General features: G+C 41.3%; 1 protein-coding gene and 1 long non-coding RNA gene across 6 annotated transcripts in view; one reads left to right on the top strand and one right to left on the bottom strand.

Moving 5' to 3' along the window:
- Positions 1 to 25,741, top strand: part of DOCK3 (dedicator of cytokinesis 3) — a 192,326-nt gene that overhangs the window by 161,067 nt on the left and 5,518 nt on the right. For 3 of the 5 annotated variants that reach the window (XM_069027878.1, XM_069027876.1, XM_069027879.1), the window contains 14 exons: positions 2,593 to 2,679; positions 4,206 to 4,310; positions 8,141 to 8,282; positions 8,999 to 9,165; positions 9,733 to 9,819; positions 10,275 to 10,454; positions 11,429 to 11,512; positions 12,769 to 12,885; positions 13,305 to 13,426; positions 14,904 to 15,039; positions 15,586 to 15,667; positions 21,099 to 21,217; positions 22,122 to 22,209; positions 25,514 to 25,636. In XM_069027878.1, the coding sequence (XP_068883979.1) occupies positions 2,593 to 2,679; positions 4,206 to 4,310; positions 8,141 to 8,282; positions 8,999 to 9,165; positions 9,733 to 9,819; positions 10,275 to 10,454; positions 11,429 to 11,512; positions 12,769 to 12,885; positions 13,305 to 13,426; positions 14,904 to 15,039; positions 15,586 to 15,667; positions 21,099 to 21,217; positions 22,122 to 22,209; positions 25,514 to 25,636 (1,639 nt within the window). Of the gene's footprint in view, positions 1 to 2,592; positions 2,680 to 4,205; positions 4,311 to 8,140; positions 8,283 to 8,998; positions 9,166 to 9,732; positions 9,820 to 10,274; positions 10,455 to 11,428; positions 11,513 to 12,768; positions 12,886 to 13,304; positions 13,427 to 14,903; positions 15,040 to 15,585; positions 15,668 to 17,559; positions 17,713 to 21,098; positions 21,218 to 22,121; positions 22,210 to 25,513; positions 25,637 to 25,741 lie in introns of all 5 variants that reach the window. The other 2 variants (XM_069027880.1, XM_069027877.1) reach the window with 2 other exon arrangements.
- Positions 65 to 25,741, bottom strand: part of LOC138117507 (uncharacterized) — a 34,932-nt gene continuing 9,255 nt past the window's right edge. The window contains exons 3-4 of the long non-coding RNA XR_011154683.1: positions 629 to 714; positions 65 to 318 (exon numbers count right to left, since the gene is read on the bottom strand). This is a non-coding gene — a long non-coding RNA (uncharacterized lncRNA). The remainder of the gene's footprint in view (positions 319 to 628; positions 715 to 25,741) is intronic.

Genomic DNA, 25,741 nt, shown 5'->3' with positions numbered 1-25,741 from the left:
CCCTTTTCTGTCCAGTTCACTGCTTAATTTATTAACTGACAATTCTGACCAGCTCCCACCACAGCACTGCAGGGTCTGTTCTCCTTAGTGCCAGCCAAGGGGGCACAGAGACCCAGAGCAGTGTTTCCAAAGCACTTTGTTTTTGATCATGTGCTCCATACCCAACACTCAAAATCATTTCTCTTGTGTACCCTCATGGGAATCATTTCCAAAAGAAATCTGCACATTGAGATGTAAGTAAATAACAGCTGGCATTCAGAAGGGTTGATTGTCTCTACCTGTGCCCCCTTCTGTGCAGTCAGCTGGGAGTTGCTGGTGCTGTAGGAGAAAGCTGCAATAAATATCCTATGAATGTGGCTTTCAAGTAATACACAACATGCAAACACATCAGAGGTCAGCAGAACAGAGAGCACTAATGAGGGAAATTACCAGTGGAGACATAAGGAAGTTATTTGAAGAGGGAAGTGACACTTGCATGTCCCATGGAATTACATATTAAATATCTACACTGTGAAGATGTTACTCATTAACATCACAGATTTTAAAACTGAAGCTCCAATGGCTTGGATATCCATTCATTCCTTTTCCTTTCAAGTATCTACAAACCCCTTTCTCTTTAGGGAGTTACCTGTATATTGTTTTTCTTCACTTCTCTAGCTCAACTTGTATCCGCAGAATACTCAGGTAGCACAGTGGAATTTCTTGGTGTGGAAACTGAAAACAAAGAAAGAGCCTGAGTTAGGATGACAGGAATGGTATCAAGGTACATGTAGAAGAGGTGGTATAAAGAGAAATCAGATGTGGTTACATGTTGTTAATTTAACTGACATCAGAAAAGGAGCATGAAAAGGTTACATCCCTCAGATCACCTGGAGGGAAAACAGCCAGTGAGCTTTCTGCTTCTGTCCAGAACACAGATTAGAGAGTTAGGTAGGCTTTAGTCACAGCATCCCATTTGGAAGTAAGACTGCTCACACACTCTGTGGAAAAAAAGCCATTTATTCCTGGCCAGATGTTTTAGAAGAGACTTTTCCATCCTTTCAAGTGAACATAGATCAGCTGAGGACTGAAAATCTGTATATAGTATCTCTGTGAAGAATACTGCAACCTATAAAAAATGCAGTGGTGTTTGAGTTTGCAAATACAAACACTCAACTGACTGTTGTTGATCCCAGTTCAGTGCATCCATTTGTGCATCATGGGCTTTGACAACCCATGGCAAAAATCCTATTAATTTGAGATCACAAATACCTCAGTAATATTCAGAGCAGTCAAGAAGCTGGTCTTTCAGTTCCTTTCCTTTTGTATCTATTGTTTTGATCTAAATAAATCTCAGGCCTCCCGTTCTCCCAAACTACAAATACTATCAGAATATCCAAATTGATTCTGATACAATTTTTTATTTAGCAAGTTTTCACTGAAGTTTTTGTAATTAACTGAAGCTAAAGAGTTGCAGTAAGGATGAGAGAACAGACACTACAAATGTGGGCCTAAAGGGAAACACTGTAAAGTACCTCATACATTAAATCAGTCTAGAGATTCACTTTTTTATGTGAAGGTACATGTAGCCAGAAAAACTGTTTCCATATTAAGAGCTAGTATTTTACATAATTGCTGTTAATGACTTACCAGTAATTTACAATATTGCTATTACTATTCTTAAAACTTAAGGTGATAGTCTAACTCACACATTAATTTTGTTTTCACTACAGCAGGGTCCCAAGTAAAACAACTGGCAAATTAGCCCAGTAATGTGTAATAAAAATTAATCCTCAGTAAAGGTTCAACTGAGACCTTGGTGTTCTAAATCCTTTACCATAAGCATGGTAAGAAACAGCCACTCCCCAAAAAGGCTTCCAGTCTGTGCAGGTAAAAGGTGATGGAAGAGGAGATTTCAGTGTAAAACAAGCTCTCTAAAAAGCCCCTTGAGGTAACAGGAGAGTCTTTCTCTGTGTGGGTGTGCCCAAAGTGGGTGTCTCCTTCCTGATCTCAGGGATGATGAGTATGGTGTGCTAGGAGAGATTTATTGTGTGGGATTGGGAGCTTAAGAAATGAGTGTGGCTTTTTGAATATGGATATTGACTTCCTGCAGTAATGCAGGTCAGTTCTGAGGATGTTTTGTCTGTGTGTTGCAGTGTTCCCACTGCCTGAGAGTTTGTGCTTTCAGTGGGAAGGAACAGCCTGGGAAGGGGAGTGCTTTGCTGGGGAGCCAAGCCCTAACTCTGTACTCCAGGGAGTTCTAGTGCAGGAAGCAAAGGAGATGTTGGGGGTGGGTTGAAGGGGTGTCTAGCAAGAAGAAAAATTGTTAGTTTTATTATCTTTCTCCAGATAAGTTCGCAGTCTCATAAATGAACTGTCAGAACAAGCAGTATGTGTGTGTAATTTCCACGGAACATATGCTTCTGTTCCCATCTTTTAGAAGGAATTGATCTGCTATTTAATGGAAATGGTTTCATCGCATTGCATTTTCACATCTAATCTGCCATTTCATACCAAATGAATTCCCAGAACTGAGTTTCCATATTCCTCTCAGCTGAGCTGGCAGTAGTAGCATTGTGTTTGCTGTGAGTGTGATTTGCTTTGGCCCCGCAGAGCTGGGAGTTCGGCATCCCGCTGTGCCGAGAACTGGCCATCCAGTACGAGAGTCTCTATGATTACCAGAGCCTCAGCTGGATCCGGGTAAGTGGCAGCACCTTCTCTTCTTGCAGTCTCTTATATCATTCCCCAGAGCACTTTGCTCTCCTGTCAGAGCATTCTGAATTTAGAAAACAACCACATTCCTTTTAGAGCTCCATGCATTCACAGTGACTCCTTGCCATTGATTCATATTGATGACTTTGTAGGTCCACTGAAATAATTCCGAAGTCTGGTAGCAGTAAAATCCCGTGAGTATATGGAGACAGCACGCACACACAGGAGCTGGGCTTGTTATTGCATATTTACCTATATTCTTGCATAAAATATTCTATTTTTTAATACATATTTCATTTCAATTCTAAAAGAATCAAGGACAGCTTGTGCCTCAGTGAGATAAGATGAACAAGAGAGAAAGAATGAAGAAGGCAAATGGCATTCTTATCAGTTTACAAGGATCTGGTCCTCTGGTACAACCAAACGTGATGAAATCAGGGCACATTTGCAGCATCATGTGTTAATCAGAAAAAGCTGAAGATCCTGTTGTTATTTAAAAACTTTCTGAATATGAAAATAGTTCATCTCCACCTGTCCCCTGGGGTAGCATACATGTATCCAAATTTGAGATTTATACTGCATGGATAAACACAGTGGTTTAAATTATCCTTTAAAAAAGTCCAGTTTATTTTTATCTGAAGACACCTGTCTAACGAGGTCTGATAAACTGCACTTCTGAAGAACCTGTCTTCTCCAAAGTGGCTCCAAAGAGAGCACATGACCAGCTTGGCTGTGCACTCTCTGCCATTCACATCACTGCCACATTCCTTGATGCTTCCTGCAATCACTTTGTGCCCTTCTCCTTTCTAGAAAAGGAGTTAATGTGTGTGGGAACTGAGCACAAACCAGGATGCAATATTGCAAGTTAGGGTTCTTTGCATGGAAGCAGTGGTGTCAAACTGGTTTTTCTCCTTGAAGAGCTGTCTTCTTGCTACAGTGAAATTCCTGTGAGCCTTTCAACTGAGGCACAAAACTAGTTATTGGAACTAGAGAAAAGTCCTTTTCCTCTTTCCCACTGCCTTTTTCTTCCATGTTAAATCTTCTGGTGCAGAGAGCTGTACAAGATTTAATTTTGTTTTATCCTTTTTCATGCCCCTCAACTCAATTAAGGCAAACCCAGTTAGATGTAATTTTCTAGGCAGTGGTATGGATTTTGATCTGTAGGAGAGAATGGGACACTGTGAGCCAGGCAATATGGATCTTAATCTCAGCTTTGCTATTAATTCTGCAATGCAAAAAAAATTACATGCAAGACCTGTTTAATTTAAAATAAGATAAACCAGGAAAAATTCATATGTCATCTCCCAAAATATAAAATGAGTATGGTGATATTCTAGTCTGTTCCACCACGTGGACTGGTTTAATTAATAATTTTTATCTTTAACAGAGTTTTGGTCTTTTCATAAAAAATTGTGGGGGTAAAAGAGTAATGTGATATTTTAATGAGTCTTGAGATGTTAATGTTTTAAGTGCAGCTTTAAGGGTCTGATAGCAGCTATCTCTTTCCTTCACAGAAAATGGAAGCTACCTATTATGACAATATCATGGAACAGCAGCGCTTAGAACCGGAGTTTTTCAGAGTTGGTTTTTATGGTCGAAAATTCCCATTTTTCCTGCGGGTAAGCCAAACTTATACAGGATGTGACAAAGTGACCAGGCTCAGAGAAGCTGTTAAGGCTTTGTATTTTTGTTTTGGAGATTCGATGTCTAGCATTCAGCATATTTTTTTACGCCTACACAAATAAAAGCAGTTTTCTGGCTGAAGGATGCGGTCCACTGGGAATGTTCTTGGGAACAGAGATCAGAAATTTGACTCACGCCGCTGTGAATTTTTGGTGATCTGCAGATGCAGCACAAATTGCCTCTATATTAAGCAAAATGCTGTATTGCAGCAATGTTGGGTCATTACAACTAATTTTCATCATCTCAAATTATCACACTTCAAAAAAAGTCTCACTTGACAGAATTCTAATCCCAGCCTGATGACTCTTATGCTAAATGCAAGTGAAAATTTCCTCTCTTCAACAAAAAGCCAAACAGCTTCTTTGGACATGTCCTCACTTGGAGCTCATTGTCTGCTGGTGTACCAATCCATTTAAAAAGTGAAATTTTCTTCTTTTCCTAATGAGGAATCAGACTTTAAATGGGTATTTGTTTATACAAAGTCTTGTTGCTAGTTTTGAGCAGGGAAGGAATATAATCTGACAACTGCTCCAAGAGTTGCCTGCAAATTGATGGCAGATGCTATCAAATGTGACAGGACAAGGTAACTGGAAGTTTTCAAGGACTGGAGGTGCATGGTTTGTGTTCTCTTTGAAGGAATGGTTTGACAAGAGGGGGCACCAATCGAGGTACACAGGATGAAGCCACACAAAGACACACCATTTTGAAAGCTGCCCTCCTACACTTCCCTCTGATTATGAAGTTGTTTGTTGGGGTTTTTTTAACAAGAATTTCAAAATTGGGGTTTAATTACAGGCTTTTAATGGAAACACAGGCAGGGGTAATAAAGGCAAGTTGAAATTAGTCAAGGAGAAGAAATACCAGTGGATAAAGGGTGGTGGCTTCATGTTATTTGGAGGTGAACAGTGCCAGAATCAGAGAATCACAGAATCATTTAGGCTGGAGAAGACCTCCAAGGTCATCGAGTCCAACCTTTCACCAATCACCACCTTGTCAACCAGACCATGGCACCAAGTGCCACATCTTGAACACCTCCAGGGATGGTGACTGCATCACTCCCCTGGGCAGCCCCTTCCAATGCCTGACAGCCTCTTCCACAAAGAAATTCTTCTGATGTCCAACCTTAATGTTCCCTGGTGCAGCTTGAGGCTGTTTCCTCTCCCCGTCCCTTGTTCCCTGGGAGTAGAACCCAATCCCCACCTGGCTACCACGTCCTGTCAGGGCATTGTAGAGGGTCAGAAGGTCCCCCTAAGCCTCCTTTTCTCCAGTCTGAGCCCTTCCTCCCTCAGCTGCTCCTCACAGAATTTAGAATGCAGCAGTCTGAAGCAGTGTGTAGAACACCCTTGCAGAGGAATCCAAGGAAAGGACAGGTCCTACAGTGTGAGCCAGGAGCTTCCCTTTCATGAAGATCTTCAGAGAAAACTGACAATTCCTTTTTTTATATCTAACAACAAATGTTTCAGCAAGTGAGTGACAACAAAGTCATCATGGCACACGAGTGTTCCTAACATCTGACCTATTGCCAGTGACACGAGCTTATCTTTTTGTCTTGTGGATCCTCACTTTACCTGGGATCCTCCACGGCTGATGTGTTCAACACTGCTTGAGCTTCCCATGCTCAGCCCTGAGTCTTTGCAAAGTGCTGTAACAACATGGATCCTTGGCTGGAGACATTACCAGCGAACACAAGCATACATAATTATAATCCTTGTTAATTCTGCAATTATATTTGGTAGCAGTACTTCTGATAGCAGATTACTAATGTAGCAATCTCATTAAAAGTCATCCTCCTCCTTTCTCTGCCTAATGATCCATACAGCACACACATTGTGGAGCACAGACTAAGCCCATTAGCAGTCACATCAGCATGGATCACACTGTAAAGAGATTGGAAGCAGCTATTCTAAAGAAGAAAAAGATTTACATGGATTTAAAATCTTCAAATGGATACAGGAGTGATTTAAAGTGATCAAGTAACTCCAAGCCCTTTTCTCATGTATTTTTCTATTGCTGTATAGCTTAAGACAGAAAATAACCACTTCTTTCTACATCTTTGATTTTTAAAGACCCTTTGTCTAGAAAAGTCGTTGTTCATGTTTCTGTGAATTCTGCATCTATTTCTAGCCTTCCTACATAAGTAAATTTAAATTAAAACTGTCCATATCTTCCATCTACCAGAAATTCAAGTAAGGTGTGACAAGGCATGTTTTGAGATCTTGTGTTGGCATCTGTCTGGAAAGTCTTATTAAATTTAGTTTTGAGGTGTTTTCAGGGCATTATTTTTAGAATCACAATAACTTTATTTATAGGCTTACAGTTTTCTAGATTGCTGCAATTGAAAGCTAAAACAGAGAAAGCAGTCAGTGTCATGAAGAGATTCACCTTCAAACATGGGCTCACTCCAAATTTAATAATAGCTGCAAAGTTTGAGCATTACAGACTGAACTGTCAAGATTCATCATGTGATTCTTCTCCCAGTCCATTGGTTGCTGTGACTGATGCATACAAAGTGACACATGCCACAGCGAGAACATGAGATCCTTTCCAGAAAGTTGAAATGCAAAGCCAAAGATATCTGAACTCCTTGGCTGTGTTTTATGATCTGGTTTTGTTTCTTTCCCTTTGATTTTGCTACAAGATCGGGAACTGCTTGGCCACATCCCTTTTCTAGAGCAATTAAAAACACATTCTTGAATAAACTGTAGCTTCTAAATGCAAGAAATAAAGGGCTGTTCTTGTTTGTTAGATTTTTTAATTGTTTTATGGAGTGAAAAACCTCCCTGTTGTTCTAGTTATTGTGTGTATGAGAGTTTAAACTACCAGAATTAGAGAATTTGCCTGCCTTGATTGATCTTGCACCAGGAGATACTAACACTGATAAAAATTGTGGTTTGTGAGGGTTAAGACACTGGAATACAATCGTCATGACACTGAGGATTTCAGAAATCTTGTATCATGCTGTTCAGAGTTAGAGATTGCTCAAAAAGCATCCAACAACTCTGCACATGTGGTTTAATGCCTCAAGAGTCATATCTAAATGCAGCTTTCCATTATTAGCAGAAATGAAATTTTGTTCATCAAGAGGAAAGTGCTTTTAGGGCTGAAGGGGAATTTGTTAAGTGGCCACTGAGAATTCTTGGTAAAGCTTTTCTGTATTACTGTACTATAGACAGGGGAGTTCCTGAGCATGTATTGTTCAGCATGATCAGGGCTGGGTTGTATGGCTGTGATAATACAGCAGTGATTAAGCAGTGATTTTTGTGAACAGTTTGTTGCAACTTCTAAGGAGAACTGATAAAATGATAAACATGTATCTCCCTCTGTTCTATGAGATGCTCAGGACTTTTATCCATCTGGTGTAAATTACATTTGACGGCAGCTTTCCCAGCGTAGAACAGCCAAGCTGGTGACTTAAGTTTTAGTTGATATGTTTCAGTATAGTCCAATTAAAAATAGTGCCTTTTCTGAAAAGCAGGTAAGAAAGGACCACAAGACTGAGTGTTGGGTGTGCCTGAATCAGAGGCATTTTGCTGTTCAGAGATCAGTGGAACAGTCTCCTCATTCATCAGTTCTTCATGAAATATATTGTGAAGAAAAAGGAAGCGATAAAATACATCTACTGTGTTAAATGCACATTTTACTCTCACATTAGTATATTGCCACTGTCATTTATCTTTGGTTTTGAAGTAACATTTAAAGTGAGATAAAAGTCAATATAATTTAACTTATTTTTAAGGACCCTAATTTATGCTTGTCCTTCTTGCAGAACAAAGAGTATGTATGTCGGGGCCACGACTATGAGAGGCTGGAAGCCTTCCAGCAGAGGATGCTGAGCGAGTTCCCCCAAGCCATCGCAATGCAGCACCCAAACCACCCCGATGACTCCATATTGCAGTGTGATGCCCAGTGTATCCTTTTGTGAAAGGGCAAACTCTCCCTGGAGCTGGGGCAGAGCACAGGGGTAGAGCTGGATATGGACAAAACCAGACACTGTTTGCAGCAGACAGTGGTTGGTTCATTGTGGGATGTGGTGTTGGAGAAAGCAGTCACTTTTTAGTCAGGGAGTAATGCAGGTCATGTTCCATGTAGAAGGGAAAGGGTTGTGCTCGGTCACATTCATGTTTTAATGTTTTACCAACAGCACTGGCATCACGCACAGTTTGTGTCCTTAAGAGTATTCCTGATACCTTCTCTTGGCCAATATTTTGTTGGGAACAGATACTAGTTCCAAAGCACTATTTTCCATTCTGCTTATTTTTTTTACATCAGTATTTTACTTTTTTGCAGTTTCCCTTTCTTTAAAACTGCTGAACCCTTTTATACCCAAGGCTTTGAATCTCATTCTTCTCATTAGTCACCTGTACTGGGATTTGGTACAACCAGTACAATGCTCAGTGCATTTAAGGACTGAACCCACATCACATTTGAGGGGACTGCAGGGACTTTGGAGAGCTTAGTCATGGAACCCGCACTCCCTGGCTTCTGGGAGCACAGCAGAGATACTGTGCGGGACTTGAACCATAAGGACACTGTCAGTAAGTGGAGCCTCCTGCCATGGGTTGCTGTTTCCTACCTGTCTTTCCTAACACATGGGTAAAGCTTTCTTTGACTGCAGAATTACCAGATTTACAGATCTATGCAGTGACTCCCATCCCAGACAATATAGACGTGCTGCAAATGGACCGTGTCCCTGATCGCATCAAGAGCTTTTACCGCGTCAACAACATCCGGAAGTTCCGCTACGACAGACCCTTCCACAAGGGCCCCAAGGACAAGGAGAACGAATTTAAGGTAGAAGTAGTGAATAAGCAGTGTTTGAGTGTTAATCTCTTCAAGGGGAATACTGTCTTGTTATTTTATGCTGATAGAGCCTTTCAGGTAATCCTGGTTTGATAGCCAAAGATACCACAGTAACTCAAGTAACTGGTTAAGTCCATAGTCTGATTGAATACTGTTGAATCCTGACCTGATTAAAGCATTGTCCAGTTTAAAGGTGAGTTACTTTAATGCCAGGAGAAATGCATTTGGAAGCAAGGACAGGGTTTTCTTGTTTGGCTGGACTTTTTTTTTGGTTTTAGTACTGACACATAGGTCTACAATGTCTTTTTGGGTCCCATGGCACAATTGGTGGTCAAGTTTTAAAAATTAATAGAAATTCAATGTGTTCAATGTGTTTCAAGCACACTGAATCCCTGGTTTGTTGTTTAAGTGACTTTCAGGAAGACCTTCTACAGAATTAATGCTCAGAAGGTTAATGGATTCTTTGCTGAACTTCACTCCCTTCGCACCTGTAGTAAGAGTAGAGATGATGTGGTTGTGATTCACTGTGTTCCTCACAGCCTCAATTACTCCTTGCAGAGCTTGTGGATTGAACGTACCACTCTGACCCTGACTCACAGTTTGCCTGGGATCTCTCGCTGGTTTGAAGTGGAGCGAAGAGAACTGGTAACATTCATAGTTCCTGTAACTGGGGGTTGAAATGATGAATTACTGAGGACATGGGATAGGCAGCTTAAAACTTGTTGGGCTGAAATCTTGCCGTTTAAAATGGTGTTTACCAAGGATTAAATACATCCTTTTTCTACCACTTCATCTAAATAATTGCTGAATGTAATCAGGGGAATTATATGAGGTAATAATATAATGGAGACAGTGCCAAAAGGATGGAATACTTGAATTGCTGCCATGTCTTCAGTATATAGAAAGACATCTATTATTGCAACTGAGTGACCTGAAACCCAGCACTGCCAACAGTGGAGTTTAATGTAGCTAATTTTCTACAAAGCAGTAAAAGTGAAGGGAGCTCACTGAACAATCCTGGAGTATCATTTTATTACAAGGAAGATAATAAATCTCAGTGAAGTGTCCATGGAATTAAAGTATATTTTATTGCCTTTGAGGTTGAAGTAAGTCCTTTGGAAAATGCCATTCAAGTGGTTGAGAACAAAAACCAGGAGCTGAGGACACTGATAAGCCAGTACCAGCATAAACAAATGCATGGCAACATTAATCTTCTCAGCATGTGTCTGAACGGAGTGATTGATGCGGCTGTTAACGGGGGAATTGCACGGTACCAGGAGGTGAGCTGGGCTCTGCTTCCCATTGACTATCACCCTTCCTCAGTTTTATTTGCATTTCTGTTTCAATGACAGTATGGCTTAATAAGATAAGAAATTCTCATGTACATTATCTAAAGATGGGGTTACAGCCCCTACTGGGTTATTCTGCATCAGTGCTTCCATAGCCACACACAAGGAGGCTCCAGGGGTGGAGCTGTCATCTCACATGGAAGTAGGTGCAGGTGACAGTGGGGTTTCTCAAAGATGGCACTTGGCTCACCTGGAAATCCTCACTTGGCAAGTAAAACAGCGAAGCAGCTTTTTTTGCACTGCTTACATTATAAATTCATTTTGCAATAGAGGCTGTGGGACTGGTGGTAACTGACTGATTGTGTCTGGAATCAGGAAAAACCACTAATTCATGCTATTGAACCATTATCTTTGCTGATGGGCTAATTTCAGACTCGCTGTAGAACTAAAATGATCTTAAATACGTTATCTAGCATAATCTCTGGCAAGCTGTTACTTCAGCTGAGCATGGCAAAAGGTAGGTTTAGGGTAAAATACTGAAATGGCAGCAGTGGTTCAGGGGTGTGGGACGTGTCTTCCCAACGGAGCCATGGAGAGAACGCTCTCCAGGCTTTACATTAGTTGCCAATTTACTCACTAAATTCCTTTAGCTTTAGGCAGTTATGTGAAGGAAACTATAAAATTCAAATAACTGGAAGATACAAGGCTTAGTGGTATTGCTCATCACTGTCACAGGGGGAAACTTGGTCAGAGTCATGATTCAACAGAATCGTTTCAGCTGCCAAGATCATTTTCTCTGCATCCCAGAGTGCTAAAAAATAGTAAAATTAAATTCTCTGATTTTATCTTAACATACTTAGTTTTTCTAAGATTTTTGGACCTTTTCCTCTCATCTCTTGACTGCAAGTTATGATGAAATGCCTTCCAGTAAGCAAAAGGCACTTTTTTTTTTCCTTTTCCTGCAGGCCTTTTTTGACAAGGATTATATAACAAAGCACCCCGGAGACGCAGAGAAGATCACCCAGCTCAAGGAACTCATGCAGGAACAGGTACTATTTTTCAGGTGCAGAAGCACATTGCTACATTGTCTGGATTCATCAGCAGTCAATATAAACATCGGATCCATCTGATTCATTAAGAAGCAAAGATTTTTGGTACAGGAGACCTAAATACATTCAAACAAAAAAGAGGGAGGCAGGCAAGGAGATTATGACAAGTCATTCACCTTATGGGATGTGAGGTGAAGCTCAGCTGAAAGTACATTAATTTTGTTTTCTCCATTTATTATCCAAAAGACATCTTGCTGTGTTTCAAGCCTGCCATTCATTTTTGGCATTTTGAATTATGTCTTCCCAGCAAATTTCAAAGATAATCAGAGGCAGGACAGGTCAGGCTTGAGATTAATGTGGCAGAGCCACATATGAAAACTTAATACCTATTTATATTATCTGCAGTTTTATTTTTCCATAGTGTCTCCATGAAATATCTTGGTAGATAAAGCTGCAGGATGCTTTGATGGGAATTAAATCAGATAATCACATTCCTCTTAACTGAAAGTTTGGCAAGATACACCCCATTAAACAATGTGCCCAAATCTGACTAGAGCTACTAGGTCTCTTTCTTCAACAAATCACTGAACTGCATTTCAGATTTCCCATCTGTAAAATAATGCTTATCTCCCTTCAATCCTCAGATGTTTGAAGATTAAATACTTATTGTTTGTATGGACTTTGGATCATGTAGGGAATTACATACATCTTAAACCTCCTATCATTGCTATTTTCTTTTATCTGAGATCTTATATAATTTCATTCAATCATTAATATTATATGTTTGACCTTTGAAAAAGTGACCTTTAGAAGTAACTAATGAGGAACAGGAGGAGTGACTGCGTGTGCCACACTGCTGCTGTTCAGCTCAATTATAAGAAACTCCTTTTAGAAGTCTCTGTTGGCAGCTCAGACCCCGTCCCTGGCATTAGGAAGAGGTGTTTCTTTGTCACAGGGCATTATCTGTGTGAGGGCATAATGCTGTTCACTCTGCAGAGACAATCTAGCTGGTATTTTTTTACAGTTATCTCCTAAGAAAAGCAATGCAACATGACACAAATGTTCTTGTCTCACACTTAAGTACTTGTTGGAGTAGTATGAACTTGCCAGGACTCCAAGGCTTGCTTAATTACCAGCAGTCTTGTAATGGACAGTGGCATATTCCTTGCACATTGCCAGAACTGCAGGACAGGCTTCTGTTCTCTCTTAGACACAATTTATTTGGGTTTCTGATGTTGCATTTTTTTTCCCCACAGGTACATGTCCTAGGAGTGGGTCTGGCAGTCCATGAGAAATTTGTACACCCTGAAATGCGTCCCCTGCATAAGAAACTGATAGATCAGTTCCAGATGATGCGATCCAGCCTGTATCACGTAAGCCAATACTCACTCTTCCCATTTTTGAATTATATGATTAAACATCTGTCAGTTGCAGTAAGGTTCACAAAAGAACTGGGCTGATACAGCATTGATTGAACCTACTGGACTGCCAAATTACCAAAGGAATTCCTGATTTTTGTGCAAGAAGGCAGTCGTAGAAAATATGTTAACTTGGCCTTTCAACAAGAATTGTTAGTATTTTTAAGTTCTTTGTTGTACCACAGAGCAATTGTAAAGCTTAATTTTCAGTTGCTGTCTCACATAGCAGAAAATTATGTAAGACAGCGGAAGCTTAACAGGAGGTGTTGGATGTTGAGCTTTTCTAAAGAACTGCCGTAATTGGAAGTAGCATGATATGAAGAAAACTTGCAGTTTTCCATGACTGACTTAGCTGAAGTGTGTTTGCTCTGCAGGAGTTACCTGGTTTGGATAAGCTGAGCCCAGCCTGTTCTGGCTCCAGCACCCCCCGCAGCAATGTGCTGGTGTCACATGGCCCCATGAGCCCAGAGAGCATAAAGCTGGTGCATCGACACAGGTACCTCCTCTTCTTCCCAAAGATCCAGGGTCTCTGCACAATGTTCCACCAAGGTTCAAGGATCTAAGGGAGTGCTTAACAGTACTGCAGGAGGGGCAGCATGAGTTTAGGTAGAAATGCCTTTTGTCTTCATTCAGTGCTAATTATTGAAGTTTGAGAACTGGAATAAGAAAGTTGAGAAATCCAACTCGCAGCAAATAACTGAACACCTCCAGGTGTGACTCCATCACTTTACTTACTGTAGAGGCAGAAACACAAACCTGCCACTCAGTTCTCCATGCTCAATCTGACTTTGGAGGTCCCAACCTCTCCTACTTCTGTTACACCAACAGCAAATAACTGGGTTCTTATCTACCATAAAAGGAAAGTTGTATGACTTGTTTTAGAACCCAACTCAATATGTACCCATTTTGAAGGATCAAAATTGTTAACATCATTATTTTTATAATTCTGACGAAATCAGAAGCCAAATACAAGAAAGGCTGCCAAGGTGTTTTGATCAGAACATCAAAAAATGACCCTGTGGGTGCTTTTTCAAACTGAATGCCCATGTATTAAATCTGAGATAATGGCAGAGGATAAAAATTTCGATTATAAGGACAAAAGAATGTTTTTGGTATCCAGCCAACACTGCTAATTTGAAAATGCTAATTGCTCTTCTGTGTTTATTTTTCTTATTGGGTCACTATAGTTTAGCTGGTTTTAAAGCCTGGCATGAAAAGCTGTGGAAAGTTGGTCCATGAATCCAGGATGGTGACATGCTTTATGCTATTAAAACTGAGTAGCTTATACTGCTCCCATGGCTTAGCAGTTGACAAACAGTGTCTGGGTGATAACATTTTTTTCCCTCAAAATTCCTCCCTTTGTAAAGGCTTTTTTAGTTTTTAGGACAAACTGGGGAAATTTTATAGTGTACAATGTATTTGTGTGTACAGTTCAGAGTGACAAAGAAAAGTTCATTCCCTGAGGGAGATCAGGGTGCAGCCTGCACACCAGCTGGGCTGTATTATTTTGCTGTCAGCTACAAAATTGCCTTCAACTGTAATGAATGTAATGCATGCCATAAGGAAAACTGGATTTTGACCTGTGTGTCTTGTGCTTGGATTCCTTTGGAATGTTTTTTTTAAGCTGCTCCCACTCATCTTAGCATTAAAAATGAGAGTGGTTTCAATGTGTTCTGTTATAAACAAAACAGATATGCACCCAAGGTCATGATGTGACGCTACCCTGGGTTGGAGTTCTGAAATTCGACATCCTATGAACTATTCTGTTTTACCTGTAAGCTTCTTGTCACTTGTTTCATATTTACTCACATTTATGTATTTGTTTGAGCTTATTTGGCCTGATTTTTCAAAAGTGTTTGACATCTAAAGGTGACCTAAAGCAGCAGGTAACTGCAGGTACTTACTAGTTTGGAAAAAAGTCAGGCTTCACAAACAGGTTCAATTATACCCTTGCTCTGTCTGTTTTTTTCCAGCCCACTGAACTTGCTTGGTTCAGTCCGACACTCCTCATCCTCTCTGTCGTCCCACACCTCCAGTGAAACAGGAAACCTGGTTATCCTGACAGACAGTTCTGTGGGGGAGACTGCTGAGGATATGTACCACATGCAGGTACAGCTCCAGCACAGCCAGGAGCGGTTGTTGGGAACAGCACGGAGCATGTTCCAGAGGGCTATGCTTAGGAGCAGTACACTTTACCTGTCACATCCGTCTGTGAAATTTTTTTCCAAGAACTGAATAGGTAGTATCTAACATTGTTCAAGAAAGATGACAGTAACTCACTAGATTAACTTTGGGAAGAAATCTCCTGTGTTTGTACAGTGACTGTGATAGTGCAGTCCAAGGTCACCCTGCTGCTTTCAGAAAGTGAGATTTTTGTCCCATGTTGTTTACCTGCCCTGAGGAACACATGCAGTTAGTGTTGCTCTTGGTTTGGGGAAGTGAAACAAGTCCCACAGTCCTGAGTGCAGGTTAACAGTGGCCTGCACTGAAGCTGGGCAGAGGCTGCCCTGGCTCATCCAAGACAGGTAAAAAATCCCAAAGGCACTGATCTGCTTGGGTCTCTCTGGATGGTTTCTCTGCCTCCTGCAGCTTGTTTACCCAAAGCCCAGGTACCAAGGCTCAGTCACCAATGTCTCTGTTTTATCCTCGTCCCAGGCTAGTCCTTCCACCTCCAGCCTGAGCTCCACTCACTCGGCACCATCCCAGATGATTAACTCTGCCCCTTCCAGCGCTAGAGGTAAGCATGGACAGGCCCTGATGGGGGGCACCTGCAGGTGTTCCCTAAACCTGGCAACCTTGCTGAGTTACGGGTGAAACACCACCTACACTGACATGTAACACTTTCTCTTTTGGAGATGTAAATGCCTCTTCAATGCTTCTTCTTTACAAATGGTTTAATTCTCCATTTAAGCATTTTTTCATCAGTATTTGGAATGTATCTCTAATACGTGCTGGCTTCAGGCAGTTGAATTTCATAATGATTTCCATTGTTCCACCACAAAATTGTGGCAGGCAGTCTAGAGGAAAACAAGAATAGTCCTCGGTATAGTAGTTAAAAGAGAGATCATGAAGACAAAGGCAAAGAAATCATTTTACAAGTTTAAAGAAATGATGACAAAAAAGGACTTGAGGCAGTTTAGCAGAAACATATGTATACAAAAGTAGATGTAAAGGATGAATACTGAAAGATACAAATTTTAAATGCTGGAGATAAAGAAGGGCTCCCCTGATGGGAAATTCTTGAAGAAAGGAAAAATATAAAAGCAGACTCTGGGGGTACTCATATTGCCTTTGTGTTACAGTAGCTGATCTTGGTATTGCTAATAATTTTCTTCCCCAGCTGAAGCAAAACCACTCCATGTGATCTCCTGACTTTCACAACTTCTCTTAAAGGTTTTGGGCTTTTTCCTCTCATTTTGGATTCTCAGTTGCAGGTTCTACACCTCTTTTCACAGGCATCTGAAGAAGGTGTCCAGGATATAGTCAGAGACAGAGGCTGATATTTAAATCTTACCCCTTTTTCCATATAGGGGAATTCTGTGTCTCCTGATGGACAGGGAATATGGAGAAGAGCCCTTTCCTCAAGCTGTCTTAGGGCTTTTTTGCTCAGTCTGCCAGTAAAATCCTAATTGACTGACTGTTGTTATGACACAGATGCAGCAAAGTGATTTAATTGAGGGATCAGATGGAGTAGGAAGGTGAGATGTGAACATCTTTAAATAAAGGTAAACAGCTGCACTAATTATCATGGGCTGGAAGGAAAATAATGACAAACAGTAACCAGGTGAAACTGGCATAACAGGCAAGGGAAGATGGAACTGAGGAGAGGGTTATCATGTCAGGAAGATGTCCCTAAGTGGATGTGCCTCAGCTGGCATGTGAGTCTTCTGGGGGATCTGAAAGGTTTGGTGCTCATACCGTTTCACGCTGTTTTCCACTTTAGAAGTCCAGTGACAGGCTCACAGTGACAGGCTGTGACAGGCTGTGACAGTCTTTCTGAGCCTGATGACTGCACAGCATCACCAGCTTCCCTCTTTACGGTATTATTCACTGTTGCTTAGAAACCAACGTGATGAATGCTCCAAAGGGTCTGGGCTGCTGGGTGAGCCAACAGCACCTCCCAGGGATGGGACCCAGACAGATTTCAAATGGGAAACAGTAAGAGAAATAATGAGTTTGAAAAATATTTATATAGCCTGTGATACAACATTTCTTCTCCACTGTTCTGTTCACTTTTAAATTAGGTGAGCACAGCATTCAGACATTACCCGCTCATGGGATTTCACTTCTAGTAAGGTCCCAGATGCAATCTGTGTTTCCCAGTGTGCCAGTCACTGTTCTGGTTATTACAACACTGCTGTTGGGAATGGAGCTGTTCCTAATGAGAAAAAGCCCTTACGCTTAAATTCCACTGTGCTAATGCAGCTGTGTTCTTCTCCTTGGTGATTTTTCCTTTTGTTTTGTTTTTTACCTGGGTGAATTTGATGCTTGTGAAAATGAGACCAGTACCACTGGCTGGAGCAAGGTACTTCACAGACGTGACATGTGCAGCTCTGCCAATGCACCTCTATCCTTTTTTTTTTTTTTTCTCCTTTTTTTTGGTATTTATTTATATTCTTTTTAATTTAGCGCTGGTGAAAGGTGCTGGATTGACACCACTGGAGGCTGAAGCCCTCTATTTACCCACAGAGCAGATACAGCATGGGCGGCAGCCGTGCAAGTTCCCCCACGCTGCCCCCACCCATGTGCCTCATCTCTGTCCTGGAGGGACCACCTCTAGAGGTGAGAGGATAGTTCAGTCTCCATGACCCATCCAACCCTTGGCCTTTCTGCTGAGACTGCCAACAAAGCTACAAGAGTCACGATGCTGCAGCTGAACACTTGTCAGATGGGAAGTGGAAAAAAGGCCAACAGTTAATTTCATGAAGGCCACCTAAATTTATCAACTTAACATCTTTGTCACCTGTGGCTTTAATGTGAGCATGATTGGGTAGGATTTCTAGGGTTTAGCCTGATTTTTAAATGTTTCTCTCATTTATTCAAATGATAATGCAGGTACCTTCTCTGTTTTACTGCAGAGTCCTGTCCTGAGGAGATGGGTATCTTTATAACACAAATTAGTTCCATCAGCGACCAAAGGAAGCCATGGCCTTTTGTATTAAGAATCCAGCAGGAGTTTAAATTGTTCTCCACTTCCAAAATGTTACCCTTTTATGGACCTTTAAAATAGCAACACAGGTGATTATTTGGCTTGTCCAAAGAAAATAACAAAGCTATTGATCTAAAAAGAATTTTTAAAGGATAGTCATCAGGAAAGTTGATCAATGATTTGATTTTATCACTGAACTGCAGATTAAGGCATCAAAATTTACACTAGTTATAATATACACAAGTTACAGCAGAAGTCTTAAATAGAACTGAAATCAGAATACTGCAAGAATTTGCTAAATCTGTGCTAACAACAAAGACATTAGTAGTTACTCATTATTACAAGTATACATCTCTCAGTTTTCACCTGGCTTGACCCTTGTGTAGCTTCTTCCCTATCAGGGAAGCACCACTGTGGTTGTGTAAAAGGTCAGTAAGACATTCAGTTCAGTTTGGCTTCATTTGAGGTGGCTCATGAGGCACTGCTGAACTTTACCGGAGTTAAAAGATTATACCAGGGTTCAGAAAGCAAGAAACTGCAACTCAAAAAGGCCTGGAAAGAGCTAGGAGTGAGTATGGGTTTGTGAGTAATTTAATTCAAAATACAGCTGGGACTCCTCCAAAGCAGACAAAAAGCAATTCCCACTTGACATTTGACTGGCCTCTAAAAGCATCCTCAACACTGCCCCTCATTAAGGTGTAGAAAATAAGTCCTGGTGTCTTACTCAGCACTTTGCAAGAATCCATATACTTACTTTAAAACTTCCTTTTTAAATCAAAAAAGTTACCATTTTGCACAGGAGCAAAATTTTCATAACTAATAAAAATTATGAATCAGGAGAAGAGATTCAATGAGTTTGGAGTTTACATTAGTGTTCAGTTACATTCCTTAAAATTAATACTTGTCACAAGTGGATTAACATATTTATAATTAAAAAAGCAAAACTACCTCTGGCTTTAGCACAGGTTTTCCTTTCTCAGTAGCAAATACCTACAGTGCTGCACACATCAAGTGCACGAAGCTACATGCTAAAAGGAGTAAGCCCTGCCCTGGTACATGCTGCAGCATTTTATTATGGTCACTGGCTGCTCTGGAAGCTTTAAAAGCTTTTTTTGACTTTGTTTTTTAAGTTTTGCCAGTCCTGAAAAGGAGCCGTGGTTACTGTGCTCTCTATCTGTCCAAAGCAGCCATACATAATTTTGTTTGCAGATTGGACACTTGGCATCATCTGTTACCATTTTTATAGCTATAGTTAATGACAAATTTAGGGCACCAAACAGCAGTGCTGTTTTCTAAACTACACTCTGCCAGAACATGTGGGATTTTTCAGGTCCTGCAGTGCAAGGTCTTTTGAAGCTGTAACCTCATATAAACTGACAGCACATAGAGGTGGTTTGCATCTTTGACATAAAAGAATAAGGATGACAAGATAAATAAAAAGGGAAAAGTTTACAGTGTAGGTTGTGCTGTGCTGTAGTTCTGGGCACACCTAAAAGTTCAGCATCTTTCCATTTGTCCTGCAGAACAGGACTATCTGTGACCTGTGAGGATAAGACTCAGCACAAAGCGTTAACACTGTGTTCGCCAAGCTGATGTTGTACATAAGAGCAAAGAATGTCGTCTAATTATGTTTCTGTTCTATGTCTGGGGAGAAAATGAGTTCGGGACTAGAATGCAGATACTCTGCCACTGTTCATGTCAGAGTGGGGGTGTAGATTAATCTGGCATCTGCCCCCCTTAATGGAATTGTTGCAATTGTAGGACTTTATCCTGCATTCTGCTGGACACATTGTTCCTTCCACTGTGTGCTGAATATTAGTCCCCGAAACTGCATGTTTGCTTTTGCTGGGGTAAAAACTGCATCAGCCAGCACCAATGCCTTTGCTCATATGTTGGAGTGCTGTCCAGGTAATGTGTGTGGTTGTGGAAGTTTGCCAAAGGGGGCATGTATTCCCCACAAGCCGGCATGGCTCTGTAATGCGCTGTGTGCTGCCATCTGTTCAGTGCGTGTTTGTGACGCAATCAAACAATCAGTGCAAATTACAGCTCACTTCAGCAGCTTCACAACATCAATTCCTGCCTAATATTGTGCATCCCAAGGGTTGCGTGTATCAGTAGTGTCAGACTTTAGGAAGTCGCTAATGGGGATCATTCTTCTGGCAAATCCATTGTCAGCTGTTGCACATCAGAAGGCGTATTGTTATGTGGCACTCATCCTGAAGGACGTGAGTCCCAAGTAATTCCACCTGCCAGGAAGCTGTTACATGAAATACCCCAGTATCTCAAATGACAACTATACAGATAACTAATAGATAAATCAAGCTTATTATTCCTACTATAAAACTCTTAAGCATTGCTAAACGTCTGATGTCATCAAAGGGCTCAGTATAGCAACACAGTAATAATCATCATTACAGAAGCATTGTAAGCAAAGTGCCTCTCACATTTATAGAAAATGCTGTTTCTTATTGGGGTTGGTTTAACAGAGGAAGCTGACCAAGATAGCACCAATTAAATGGCAACACTTATCTCTATCCAGAACCAAGGAATGAAGTATTTTCCCATAGATTTCTGCTTTAACTGAATGGTTTATCTCAAGCTTTTATGCCTTTATCCCACATTCAGTCCTAAAATGCACAATTTTATGGCATTTTTGTAACTCTGCAATACTTTATGGGGCAATGGAGCATTAGGCACTGCCACAACTGATTCCACACAGATAGCCACTTTTTTTTATGTTTAAAAGGAAGCACTTTGCAACATACAACTAGGGACACATACATGTTACACACCCTACGTGGTACGTCCTTAATTGTATACAACAAGCCAGTTCTGACTCCATCCTTGTGCTATGCACCCCCCCAACAGTCAGCTGCTTAGTGGGCTCGGCACCATGTTTCCTTGGGTCCTGTGAGCTCATGCGTCCGAGCCAAGTGCACAGGAGGACTGAGATCCCTGGGCATGCAGAGACATGGCTGTTGTTTGTCCCGTGTACGTGATTTTTCTCACTTGTTTACAGGCTCTCCCTCTCTACCAGATAAGTACCGCCACTCTCGGGAGATGATGATGTTGCTGCCCGCCCACCGGGACCGACCGAGCAGCGCCATGTATCCCGCAGCCATCATGGAAAATGGACAGGTAGCAGCTCTCATTTCTTCTGTGTCAGTTCAGTCACCTGAAACTGTGGCTGTATTTTTGCTGGCTTTAACCACCTTAAAGCTTTTTTATTTTTGGAAAGCACAGCAACTTAAGATTGTTTTCAGAGGTGACACAGAACTTTTCCTATTAATCCACCCCTGGAGGCACCCACTGTGGCAGCTGAGTGATACAAATTGTAGTGACTATTAAAAAGGCAGATATGTCCTGTGAAAATGGACTCACTTCCCAACTATCCTGTGAGCTCTGGTCCATTGCAAGTAGTCACACCATTTTCTTAATTTGTTTAGACCCATGGCCATCCACCCTGTAGTCTAGCCTCCAAGTTCATTCTAAATAACTTCATGGTGATTTCCGGAGGTATCAAAAATGGTGAGAGGCTGAAATAATATATAGGGTCTCCAAAAATTCTGTGCTCTAATTTCTCTGGACAAACTGAAAAGTGTGCCTACATGTAAGCATTTAAATCTTGCCCTGGCCTGCACTTTTGAAGGAAATCTCCTGATCATGCCCACTTATCACACTTCAGTTTGCATGGGAGAACTGTCTCAAAGCATGCAAAGTCAACGATCCAACAAAACCATAGATAAGCTTCAGAGGGCAAACGATGCATTCCAGCTGATAATGGGCACAAGGCCAGGCTAAAGCTAGTCTGAAATAACTCCTCCAGAAAGCAGGAATTGTGGGCCCTCAGCACTGTTACACCCTAGAGATCCACTCACATTGCACTGCAGTACCTGCCAGTGTAGGCACAGCCTAAGGTTCCCAGGGAATCTTTAGTTTAAAAACTTCTTTGCTTATAAAAAGGAACAGAAAGTCCCCATGTTGCCCCAGCTGGTCTGTAACTTTTTTTTTTAACTCCTTTGCTGACTTTCTTCTCCCTTAGCCTCCAAATTTCCAGCGCGCCTTGATCCAGCAAATGATTGGACCATGTAAACCTTGCAGTGATCCCAACCTGTCTGTGGCTGAGAAAGGTACTCCTTTTCCTGTTCAGCATGCATGCTTGCTAAAATATTATTCCTCTGGTCATGCTACAGCAAGTAACTAATGGGCTTCTACATTTCCTAGGCGAGTGCATTTCTCTCACACTTTTCTAATTAACAATTTAATTAACTGGGCCTTCTGCCAACCTACCGTCATTTCAGAGCCTTCACAGAAGGGTGGGCTTGCACAAACCACTCTATTTCAGAAAGCCTTCTAAGTTTAGCATTTTGTTATTGAAACAGTTCCTGCAGCCTTTGTCAAGCAAACTTGCAAAGCAGCAAATGAGAAGTTATCTAAGAAGAGCCCAAGATTTGGACCATATTTTTTATTAATGAGATATACTGGGTTTTAATACACATTTATTGCTCAAAATACAAACATTCCTTGTAATCCCTCTCTGAGGTAGTTTTGTATTTGTTTATCATTAGGAATATATGCTTTTTTAACTCACTGCTTTGAAAAAAGTCAGACCAAGTCCCTGCAGGGAAAAAAAAAAAAGCGTGAAAGAGGAGAAAAAATTTATTTGGTGTAACAGAAAGGAGCATCTTGTGAAAGAGGTGCCATGGACAAAGCGATGGGCTCAAAAATTATCTGAAAGGCAGCATTCTAAAAAAGTGTGCAAAAATTCCTGAATCAAAAATCTGAGACAAGGAGGCTGCCTAAGCAAGCAACAGTCATGTATGGCTGGGAAAAAAAGGTATCTTAAAAGATTTTTAAGGCCAGGAAAGACCACTGCAACTCTCTAGTCTGACCTATATCATACACTCAGATGTTTATCTGTCTTTTTGTTTCAGAAACTGTGCCAGAATTAAACTGTACCTTTAAAAAAAAAAACCCTAATTTTATTTTAGAATTTCTAATAAATCAGAATCTCCTACTTCAGCATGAGCGGTCCAGATTGAAACCAAATGCCAACATCCAGTTCTGAATAAATGGCAGAATGATGACTTGATGATAATAATGAGTGATGACAAGAGAGTTAAAGCTAGGGGGTGAGGGATTAAGAGCTCCAGCTTAACCATGTTAGTTTGAACCAAACATATGACAGAGATGGTGAGATCTTTGTACTGGATAGGAGGAAGATCTGGAAAAGGAAGGTAGATAAATATTTGTTGTCCGTCTAGGAAAAATATTTTAATTTGTATTTGTGGGTGATATTATGCAGGAGTGTGGTATTCAGTGCCAAGAGATCAAAGACAGAATCCCAGAGAAGCCACAAAAGACACAGGTGATGTTCAGTTGGGATGGTGAGGCAGGAATCCAGCTCTTGTGCCTGGCTGGTGGCAAAAATGCAGTTACAGGTACTCTTGGCAGGCCCGAAACCCTCACCATTCTTTGAAGTCAGGATGCCATCTGCCTTAGATTTTGTTAGCACTCAGGGCCCTGACTTCCCCCACCCCCTCCTCGCTGTGGCAGAAGTTCCGCTCGGTAATTCCCAGTGACAGTGGTGACATCAGTCGCCTGGAGCAGAATGGTACAAATGCAGCTTCCCCGCTAATTAAACTTGGCCACCGAGCCACTGAATAGTCACAGAGAGAGACATGGGCTAAGTCAGAGCACTGGGAGCTCCCTGCTTAGGTTCTTCCCTGAAGCATTTTGGCTAAAACACTGGTTTTAACAGGCAGCAGCCACTCTTCAAAATCATCTGACTTTCTTCCAGCACTCCTAAATACTCAGAAGGCTGTGAATGAGGGAATACTGAGAAAGCATAAATGGATTTTTCACTGGGGTACCATGTGTTCTTCACATTCTCATTCTGCATCTCAGTGTTAAAAACAAACAAACAACAAGCACAATAGTTTTAGAGGCGAAGCAAATCACGTTTTCTGTCCTTTTCACTTGATGCTGGGATATGGCAGGAGAGACAAGCAAGGCTGGCACTGCTGTGCATCTTGTCTCTCTGTTTTAGCCCTTTGACACCAATTCTAGTAGTGCAAATTAGAGCAGTCTGGCCTATGTACAGGGAAAATTAATCTGGAGCCACATTATATTTGGTTTGAACCTGTTCTCTATCAAGATTCTTAGTGTCTTCTTCACATGCCTTTCTCAGATTCTCAGGCTGAGAGTCTCTAAAAAAAACATTTACTTTTGTATTTTATGGGGTTTGTTCTGTCTTACGAAGCTGTCACTTTGTGATCTTTTTTACTTTAGGGAATTTTAGGCCTTGGGGAGCCTGTGCTCATGCCAACTCATGAACTAGGGAGACAAAAAAAAAAAAAAATAGAGAAACCTTTCAAAGTCATTTTAGAAAGAAATGCACCAAAAATGGCTGCAGGCATTTTAATTAAGGAGAAATCCTCTTCAGATGTCAAACTCCATGTTTATTTCTCCAGGCTTCCATTTTACAAACTGAAGATGGAAAAAGCTATTTTTATCTCAGTTTTCTTTGACAGGCTCAATTAATTACTTTTTTTCCTTTCTTTTTTGAAGAAATTGCAGTTGCAGTTTTTAAGTAAATACAATTATTGTATATCTCTTCTCAGAATAAATCAAGTCATGTTTGAAAGGAAAGGTGCATTTTAATAATGCTCAAGGTTGACAGAATTCTCAAGACCTTTAAAAAGGTTCATGTTCATGTCAAGAAGCAGCTTTTATTTCTATGAAAAACCAAGTCCACAAAGATCATATTCACTCTCTGTTAAATGCAGCAAGTATTGCTCTCTCTATACTTCCTGATTCACAAAGACTTGATCTCTTCAGGAGACTTTGTAATACAAGGAGGCCAAACTGTTGCCTTTAAATGAGATCAAAGTTCTTGATCAACTCGGTAGCTTAGTAAATTGGAGCTCTGAAGTAATTTCTTTTGCAACAGACTGAGGTATAATTTCTGTCATGTCCTTTATTCAGTCCTCACTGAGCCTGTAGTGCAGCCACAGGCCGTCCAGTTTCCAGAGGGTTTTGCCATGTTCCCTTGTCACCACTCCCCACCAAGCAGGACAGCTCACACCTGAGATCCAGCCACCATTCCATTGGTGGGATTTCATTTTTACCTCCACACTGATTTGCAAAAAAACCTGCCAAAGTCCTACTCCTCTTCAGCTTTGCTAGAAAGCAGCCCAAGGATGGAGGGGAGCTGGGCAGACTAACCCTGTGATCACCTAACACTCACTTCCTTAACAAAGCATCTCTAAACACACTGTAGCCTAGTCGGTTCCTTTCTGTGCTTTCAATCCTGCCATTCACTGAGTCCCTGGAATCTGTCTCTCTGCTGCTGAAGAGCACGCTGGAAAGCTGGTGCTGGCCCCCCAGACTCCCTGTCCTGTTACCCGAGTTACATCTGTTTCAATCCTTCAGCTGTGCCAGCAGCACCCAGTAGCTGGAGCCTGGACAGCGGAAGCCGAGAGGCCCTGCCATTCCTGTCTGCCCACGCTGGGAGCATCCTGGCCCCACCAGTGCCTCCCCGAAGCCTGCCCCATGGTAAGGATATGCCCAGCAGGCCTGCTGCAAATGCCTGCAGTCACATACACACACAAATCCAGACCACCTAAAAGCTGACTTTACCTTTCCCCCCATCCTGTAAAA

The sequence above is a fragment of the Aphelocoma coerulescens genome, chromosome 12, assembly GCF_041296385.1.
Source record: "Aphelocoma coerulescens isolate FSJ_1873_10779 chromosome 12, UR_Acoe_1.0, whole genome shotgun sequence".
NCBI lineage: Eukaryota > Metazoa > Chordata > Aves > Passeriformes > Corvidae > Aphelocoma > Aphelocoma coerulescens.
Note: the sequence above shows the minus strand (reverse complement) of the source record. Positions and strands in the feature narration are given on the sequence as shown.